Here is a 9,155-nt window from a genome sequence, read left to right as displayed (position 1 = left end):
CTGTTTCATGGAATTAGTTTTCAAAAAAAAGCAAAGAACAAATTTCAACATGAGTAGTTGAAAAAAAATGCTTTATTAATAACATGAAATGCCGTTTAACACTATAGATCTCACTTCTCTATCACTTATTCATTTTAAAAATTGCTATGTTTCAAGTTCCAACATCAATTCCATATTACATGAATATCCCCTTTTATCTATAAGGAGAACAACAGAATTCTCCAATACTTATTTCAGGCAAAAGCATCTCACTTGTCTTCATTAGACCCAAAAAGTTTCATTCTTGACAATGGAGTCTGCAGATACCCTTCTACCTCAAACTTCTTCGGAGAAAGCTTGCGATACTCACCGAACTGCTCTCTCGCCTCCTCGTTCCTATCGAGCAAACTGTATATCATTCCTCTACAAAAATACGGCCTAAAATCACTGGGGTCCTCCTTAGACAACTCTTGATAGCTCCTCAAAGCTTCCTCAACATTCTTCTGCAGAAACTGTATCTGTGCCATAATGAACCTCACATCTCTAGCTTCCTTCACCTTATTCCCCTCTTCTGCAATCTCTAAAGCCTCCTGTAGCCTCCTAATAACCGCATCCCCTTCTCCACTGCGGTCCATGAGGAGGGCGTTTTCGAACAATGCCTCGAAAGACAGCGGGTTTAACTGGAGAATTTCTTCAAACACATTGCGTGCATCCTGTGTTCGACCCATCTCATTTAACAATCTCGCCGTCAAGAATTTCCATTCTGTTACCAATGGTTGCGCCTCGTTTAAGCGGGTTAGTATCTTTAAAGCTTCCTCGTCTTCCCCATTGTCGAGCTTTTGCTGCAGGAGTGATTTGAGGGATTCAATTGCTTCTGTATCGGATTGAAGAAACTGAGAAATGGGTGTGGTGGTTTGGTCATTTTGATTCTCTTCTTCTTCTATTAGCGGTGTTTGTTCGGTGACAGCGGCGGAGGTCTCGGCCTTGGCGGGCAGGAAGGAGAATCTGGCGGCGAATGAAGCGGAGAGGCCGATTAAGATGGCGGCTTTAGTGACGGTTTTGAGTGTTTGGAGAATGGGAGGGTTGTGGGTGTGAGTGGAGGATGCCCTGATTGGGAAATGTGGATGGGACTTGAAAGAAGTGTGAAAGGAAGGAGCTTTGAGATGGAGAAAGGAGGTGGGGAGAGTGGAGGAGTTCATGGTTTGGGAAAGGGTTTAATTTAGGGTTTGTTGGGTTGGGTTGGGTTGGGGGAGATGACAAAGATAGGAGTTTTTGGTAGTTGGAATTTACTTTGCATTTCCCATGTGACTTCTCAATTTCTTTTCTTAGGGAAACTATTTATTTTTTTATTTTTTCAATTAAGTTTTTCTATTTTTATGCTTTTTAAACTAATAAATTTTTAAAATTAAAAAAATGTCTTTTCTAACTACAATCACTATTAAAAAAATTGAGATAATATCATATTCATAATATTTAGAGTGAACGATATATTTGAGATATAATATCAACAAAATAGTAACGATATATAAGTTAAAATTATTGATGGATGAACAATCAGTTATAGATTTATCAGTAAAAAAAATTTATCGATAAACTTAACAGTAAATTATGATGCTAAAATTAGCACCACTTGGTGATCATTTGATGATGAAAAATTATCAATTATTTCCAGTGAATATGTTTTCATAGATAAAACTATTCTTGATAGATATTTAAATTAATATGTATATAATTTCATATATATATTGACAAATTATTCCATTGCTTAAATGTCGGTAAATAAAAATAAATGAATTGTACTACTTTAATTAGAAATGATAAAATGATTTATTGGAAAATTTATAAATAAAGATTTAAAATAGTCTTTTCTTTTCTCATTTCTGCAACTCTAACAAAGAGAATAAGAAAGATAGATTGTGGGAGATCATCGATTCCGCCAATTTTAGTATATTTTTTAAATAAAATATATTTAATTTAGCATGTTGATTTGTTGTTATTTTTACATTAGTTAATTAAAATTTATTAATTTTGTGTTAATTAAATTATCAATTACTTTATACTAATTATTAAAAAAATCTTACATGAATCTAATTCACCATATAGGATTATTAATCATCCATTAATTGTATATCACGTGATTATTGAATGTACTAACTAGTCAATGAAGAGCATTTATGTAATATCCCAAAATATTTTAAGATAATTACGTCGTGCCACGTGTCAAGATTTCCGATAAATTAAATTAAGGAGAATTTAATTTAATTATATCGGGAATTTAGAATAAATTTTAATAAGTTAGTTAGCGGGATTTGAGGATTTAACTTTGAAAATTAATATAAAATAAAATATAAATCCCGTGACGGAAATTATTTTGCAAAGTCCGCGAAATAATATATAGTATTAGTGGTAAAAGTTTCGAGTCAATCGGAGACCGTTTAAAATTTGGACGCGGATAGGTTTTGGGCTAAATTGCAACTTTTGAAAAGTTTCAAGGATCAAAGTGCAAATTAGCCGGATTATACATAATTTCCTTCAAGCGAAGGATTTGCCAGAAGCTTCATCAAACTTCATCTTCTTCTTTCCTTTTCTCTCGCCGTTCTCACTGTTTCCTTCGTACGATCTCCGTTTCTCGTCCGTTTTCGACGTTCTATAACTCGAATCGATCGTATTCCGAAGGGCAATCACGGTAAGCAAGTCGTTCCTCCGTTTATTTAAGTATATTGATGGAAAAACGATTTGAAACGATAGGTTACGGCGAAACCGTATCGCGATTACGTATTCGATTCGTTTTATACGTTTTTATTGTGTTTTGGGTAGATTAGGATGCTATATGGATGTTAGATGAGTTTGGGATCGATTTAGCACGTCGGGAGGGCCGTTTTTAGCGGCCGGGATCGTGCCCACGAAGGGGCACGACGTGCTCAGCATCAGAGCACGTCGTGCAGGGGCACGACGTGCACCAATGAGGTGCACGACGTGCACTAAGGGGTGCACGACGTGCACCAATGAGGTGCACGACGTGCACTAAGGGGTGCACGACGTGCACCACCCCTCTTGTGAAGGGGAATCACCCTAAAAACCTAATTTGACGATTCCCCATCCCGATATCGACTCCCGGACTCCGAAAATGCGAGATTCGGACGTAAAACGAGTAAATTATGACTAGTTGTTTGGGATGAGTTAGTTTATGGATATCAATTGGTTTTACTAAGAAAACCTATATTCTATATTGAGAATTGAATCTAGAAGTATTAAGATCGAAAGAAGTATGAATCGCTTATCGGAAAAGATTACGTTTGAAGCACGACGGTTAATGAGTGCAGCGGGTCGTGTCTCGAGTCTAGAGTCAATCTTAGAATAGGATTCTGATTTGAATTGTCCATTTTAAATCATTTAGATCCGGCGAGGCAAGAAGCAGCTGGACCAGGAGCTCGAGAAGTTTGACGTTTCTGAGCACTGACGTATTTTTGGATAAGCGTTTTCTGTGAGTTGTTTGTTACTTTTCAAGTATTTAAAAATATATCGTTTTTATATCGCATTTGCTTATATCGTGAATGTTTATATGACATTGCATTCATACTTGAATTTGAAACCAGTATAGATCAGATGAAACGTGCCTTCCTATTGGGCGGTAATAGGACTGTGTGATCACCAGTTTTGATTTGAGAAGTTATAAAAAGGGCCCATATTATCGAATATCGTATTATATCGAAGTTGGAATAAATATCGAATTGGATACGAGGTTTAACTCGGTTGAACTATCTCGGGACCTGTATCCAGTGGGTTTAACTCGGTTGAACTATCTCGGGACCCACAACTTGGGATAAAGAGACGGTAGAGGTTGAACTCGGTTGAATTATCTCGGGACCCTACCTATTGGATCGATCGATTTGATTATTATCGTATATCGACGGATATATGGAGAATAGGGTTTCATCTGGATCAATTACTCGGCTGCATTTGATCGACTCGTTTACATTATCGAATTTATATTTTATTTAAATGCTTATTAGTAACTATGCAAACTCACTCAGTATATCCCCATATACTGACCCCTCACAGATTTTCTTCCAGGTTAAAGACGCTTTGAAGCAACGGACTTCTATCCTACTTCCAGAAGTCTGTATTTTTATTTTTGAAAGTATGTAAAGAAACAGTACTTTACTCTTAGAGCTGCAGTAGATAAGTGTTTTGCAAGTTAGCTTGTAATGTATGGTTTTCTGTAAATATTACTTTAATATTTTAAAGTTTTAAATGTTTTACGCTAGCTGCGTTTTGATATTCGATTCTGCCAGAGGATATGTATGCCTGACATGTGATAATAGCATGACACGTGTTATGTATGTCATGCATGACGTTTATGTTTCGAGAAAAATTAATTTACGTTTTTAGGCTTGCTACGGGTTTCGGAGCAACCACTCCCATTCCCTAGCGCCGGTCTCGGCCCTGAGATTGGGTCGTGACAATTTAATTCTAATTAAAATATTAATAAATAATTTGATATTTGTTTAATTATTAATTGTGTTTTATAATGTCACATGTCACATAATGAATTATGTAGTTTATATGGTGAATTAGGTTCATGAAAATATTTCTCATATTTTAGACTCATCCAAATTTATGATAAGTAACCCTAAATATAAAGAATTATATTTTTTTTTAGAGAACTAAATATAAAGAATTACAAAGCAATAAGTGTACCATATCTTCTAAGTTCTAACTCCATCTTTCTCATTAATCTAATAGTTGAGTGTGATACATCCGAACTAGATGAGCATTCTAACCAAGGAAAAATATCCATCTAATCTAATCTCTTGGAAAGGATCCAAAGAGGGCCATGAATAAATTAGCAAGAAACAATTCTAATTCCTGAAATGCCAAAATCTACTTCCCTCTCCAAGATTTGCAAATGATAAGTATGAAACACAGAAAATATATATACATTTGGGGAACTTCACTGGACAGTTTAAGATAGTTTCAAATACCTAACCTCTTTGTACCACATTCTGAGCAGAACTTGGAGGTTTCTCTTAGATATGGCGCACCACATTCATCGCAAAATTTCGCCGGGCTTGCAGGCTGCAGTTTATGAAACTTAGTAAATCAAGTTTATGTTCTCATGTAGGCGTTATATGCACAATTCAAAAGAATTTCTATTCACGTCAGAGTTATAAAATGGTGTTAACATGTCTGAGCACAAGTCAAAGGCACATTGCGTTTATGATTTATGAGAGCATAATCTTGTTTGACAAGTTTATGTTCTCATGTAGGCGTTATATGCACAATTCAAAAGAATTTCTATTCACGTCAGAGTTATAAAATGGTGTTAACATGTCTGAGCACAAGTCAAAGGCACATTGCGTTTATGATTTATGAGAGCATAATCTAGTTTGACGGATATGTCCTGGATTTGTCATTAAGAAGCTGTAGGTTCAAGGTATGCAGGACTCGATCCATTCGAAATTGTGATAGCTTAAGGTTCATGGTTCTTTTTTTAGATATCATAACAATTATGAGTCCCTCACAAAGGGCCCCTTTAAGTGGATGAAAATAGGAAATTGGCCTTATAGAACCTAGGAGATAAACTTCAAGCAATATGATGAGTCATGCAAAGTTGAACAATTTTCAGGAATACTGATAATGTGATGTCCCACAAACAAGCATATAAATACTCATCACTTGCAAAAAGAAGAATGAAACCAATTACAGAAAGAAATTCTCACCATTAAGTGCAAGCGCCCTCCAACATGACCTCCTGTGAGGGGTTGTAGTTGTAAATAAGCCATGTGTTGGGATATGCTAGGAGACTGATTAGCATGGGAAATCTCGGGCAAGTGTGAATTTGGTCCACATTGATGATTTTGAGAAAACTGGGTAGAATGTTGACTTGGGTGAACTTGATGATGGTTGTTCTGGTGGATGGGATGAAACTGCAGTTGATGTGACAATGAATCTACATGATGCTTTGTTGGAGGTGACTGTTCATTTTGCGGCTGCAAAAATAAAAGTAAATCACATCTAGTGGTATGTATTGATGCCAAAATATCAAATGAACACAAGCATTGAAGCATTGCCTCAATCACAAATTTAAAACACAGCACCAGAGCGAAATACTGAGCATAGTATTCTGATATTCTCTTGTCAATAAATATGGCCCAAGAAACTACCTAGTTGGGGTGATCAGGCCAATAGTTCAATCATAGATGTCATGCTTGAACCACTCTGTCATAAAAGACCAATTTTCAAAATGATAGGCTGTATTTAGTATATACTCACAGATCGAAAACCCTGAGCACTAGCCATTGAAGAAGGACTATCTGCGGGAAGTGTCTGAAAAAATACAAAAAATTGATTAATCACTCCACATTCAGTTCAATTTAATAACTTCACTTGCCATCGGCAAGTATTAAGCATCCGTTAAAATCAGTGGAACACCTTTATGCTATGAAACAATGGATCAATAAACTTACCATCGTCCATGTGCCAATTAAAATATTGTTAACAATCATCATAAGAAAAGTGAATTAAGAACTTTTTTGAAAACTTTGAACTAGACCACCTACGTATGTAACCAAATTTAGGCACAACTATAAAGCTTCATTTTTTAAGAAAGCTTCAGAGAAGAGCTTAGCTATCAGGAGTATGTTAAATCATTCACAAGATGGATCCAAACTTACTGCCAAACCAGGCATGTTGGAGAGAGCACGCCTATACTTGTGCCTCGGTGAGTAGAACTTATAGTCTTGAACAGAGACGGCAACCTCACCGCGCCCTGTCAGTCGTTGAAACCTGCAACATTACCTAGCAAGTCAGAATGCAGTAGAATAACTTCAGTTTAGTAGTAGGGCCAGCTTGCAAGGTTGCGCGGCTAGCTTTCAGCAAAAGAAGTCATAAACAATACACTGTAAGAAAAATGATATGCAATGAGGAAGAAATGATGTGTTTTCATACTGTGTCTATCTAGTACTATTAGTAACTAGGATTCTGAATGGAGCATAGTGCAGCAAAAGAGTTATAAGAATAAGACTCGATCAGTTGAGATGCATACAGATAGAAAGGGCAAAAGTATGGCACAACTTACCATTCAGCATCCTCAATGGACATATTTTTAGGGTTCTCTACTATATCAAGACCATTGACCACCACAAAACGTACTCGCTTCTCTTCTTGTATTACGAGTTCTGGGAATCTAGTCCTTGTCTCAACAGAAGTAGCCAATTCTCTCCTTTTGTAGACACAAGAACCTTAATCAGAGGAAAACAAATAGTTAAGTCAACCATACAAGGCACATATATCACACCAACACTAAATCAATTTACAGTGCATCATGGATGTACATGTACTTGTGCCCAAAAATAGCAATATCTGATATGCGGAAGAAGAGAAATGAACAGAATGAAAAGAAAGCATTGTGTTGTGGTATAATTGAATGAAAGGGAAGCAACTGCATTATTGAATTGAGCCAAAACATGAAGGAGGAAAAGGTGAAACCTTTTTTAGGATATTTGTTGGCCAATTTTCTATACAAACCACCAGCAGCTTCAAGGGCAACGCCAATGGTCTTATCACGGATACCATTCAAGGAAGCCAATCGCAGATTGACATCATTGACAAGTGTTTCATACATATTTGCAACATACATTAAGGGAAGTGCAAATGTGGGGTCACCCTCATATTGGAGATCTCCCCCTGGTTTCCTCTTGTTAAATTTATGATGATGATGATCAGTGTTAGTATTAGCAATAGGAATGTCAGATGGTACTTGGATGAGATGATCAGTAATGAAGTGATCGACAATCATCTGCAAAAATCTAGCTCTTGCAGACTCAATAGGAGATACATCTGCCTCAAGAAAAGAAGTAGAAAAGCTTGGTAAAATGAGGTAATGAAGGATTTGAGATTAAGAAGAGATAGAAGTTATACCGTGGAGGGTCAACATTAGATGGCGATGGTGATGAAAGGGAGGAGTAGCAGTGGTGGTGGTGGTGGAATGATCTTCATCGTCATCGTCTTGCTGTTGTTGATCTTGTTGTTGAAGAGCAAGAAGAGGTAAAGAAATGGTAGGATAAGAATCATGGAGGGGATCCTGTAAATGAAGAATTTGGAGTAATAAGTTAATGAGTATTGAAATTGGTTGAAATGAAGGAGAGGCGACATACAGCAGGAGGAGGATCATCGGATTCGGAACGGAGAGAATTGTTGTTGTTGAGATGAGCGGTGAATGAATTGTAATGATTCCGATGCTGCTGCTGCTCCACCGGCGGAGGAGGAACCCTACCACTGTTACTGTTACTGTTACTGTTACTGGTAGCAGTACTGCTGATTTGCATTGTATCCAGAGGAAATCATGAAAATGAAGTAGATGGGTGTTTGTTTAGAGAGTAAAAAACCAACGGCTATACATACTTAGACAAGCAAGTAGACGACCTGCTGCACTACAATCCCGATCCCAAACCCAATTCCAAACCTAATCTCCACGCCTGCCCCTCCCCAACCTCCACTTTATCTTATTTTATCTTTGGGTTAAGGTACAAAAATGACCCTAATGTTTACCCTCTGGCTCACATTTCCCCCTAATGTTTGTTTCTGCTCAAAAATGACCCGGATGTTTACAGAACGGAACAAATATAACCCCCGTCTAACGGCAGGTTGTTTCAGCGTTAAATTCGCTGACCTGGAATTAAAAGAGCCGTTGCCAACAGCCTATGTGGCATTTACTCTGGCCACCTACCCCTTCACCATGACTTTAACGAATTGCAAAATCAAAATCCCTAATTTTCATACAACAAAATTTTACAAAATTGAAAATTTCTGTTTCAGCTCTCAATTCAATCATAAACCGAAGAACCCAGCATGTCCTCTTCCTCATCCACAGTCGACTCGCGCACTCGTCGGAATGGACCGGCTCTTCAATTTAATTATGAAGGTCCTCCGAAGTTCTGTTATTGTAGAATTAGGGGAGTGAGGTTGAAAGCTCCATTGAGAACCTCATGGACTGTTGACAATCCGGGGCGAAGGTTTGTTAATTGTCGTTTCTCAGTGGTAAGTTAGTTTTGAATTTAGTTTATTATTTAAAATGGTTTTAATTGCTGGTTAATTTGCTGAATTGATTGGTTTGTGTTGGTAGAGAAATCAATTGAATTCAAGCAAGTGTAATTTTTTCGAGTGGATGGATG

The 9,155-nt window shown here is 37.1% G+C and overlaps 2 protein-coding genes across 2 annotated transcripts; both read right to left on the bottom strand.

Annotated features, from left to right (window-relative positions):
- Window positions 1-54: 54 nt before the first annotated feature.
- On the bottom strand, window positions 55-1,277 carry LOC126661052 (protein SLOW GREEN 1, chloroplastic). Its single transcript, XM_050354807.2, has one exon. It carries the CDS (start codon window positions 1,176-1,178, stop codon window positions 249-251), a length of 930 nt encoding a protein of 309 aa, XP_050210764.1. The 5' UTR covers window positions 1,179-1,277; the 3' UTR covers window positions 55-248.
- A 3,409-nt stretch (window positions 1,278-4,686) lies between these two features.
- LOC126661199 (uncharacterized protein At2g02148) lies at window positions 4,687-8,459 on the bottom strand. The gene is made up of 8 exons (XM_050355017.2): window positions 8,139-8,459; window positions 7,903-8,065; window positions 7,471-7,821; window positions 7,061-7,223; window positions 6,657-6,768; window positions 6,256-6,309; window positions 5,703-5,972; window positions 4,687-5,058 (listed from the first exon to the last, which is right to left on the bottom strand). Exons 1-8 carry the CDS (start codon window positions 8,307-8,309, stop codon window positions 4,957-4,959), a joined length of 1,386 nt encoding a protein of 461 aa, XP_050210974.1. The 5' UTR covers window positions 8,310-8,459; the 3' UTR covers window positions 4,687-4,956.
- Between the last annotated feature and the right edge of the window lie 696 nt (window positions 8,460-9,155).

Source organism: Mercurialis annua, linkage group LG8 (assembly GCF_937616625.2).
Source record: "Mercurialis annua linkage group LG8, ddMerAnnu1.2, whole genome shotgun sequence".
NCBI lineage: Eukaryota > Viridiplantae > Streptophyta > Magnoliopsida > Malpighiales > Euphorbiaceae > Mercurialis > Mercurialis annua.
The sequence above is the reverse complement of the archived record's forward strand: the minus strand, read 5'-3'. Positions and strand labels throughout refer to the sequence as shown.

What these genes read in the sequence shown, in the direction of transcription:
- LOC126661052 (XM_050354807.2), bottom strand. Translation starts at nt 1,178, where the DNA reads ATGAACTCCTCCACTCTCCCCACCTCCTTTCTCCATCTCAAAGCTCCT.
- LOC126661199 (XM_050355017.2), bottom strand. Translation starts at nt 8,309, where the DNA reads ATGCAAATCAGCAGTACTGCTACCAGTAACAGTAACAGTAACAGTAAC. An exon ending in TCTAATGTTGACCCTCCACG is followed by an intron (nt 7,822 to 7,902) that starts GTATAACTTCTA and finishes TTCTTGAGGCAG; the next exon opens with ATGTATCTCCTATTGAGTCT. An exon ending in CAACAAATATCCTAAAAAAG is followed by an intron (nt 7,224 to 7,470) that starts GTTTCACCTTTT and finishes CCTCTGATTAAG; the next exon opens with GTTCTTGTGTCTACAAAAGG.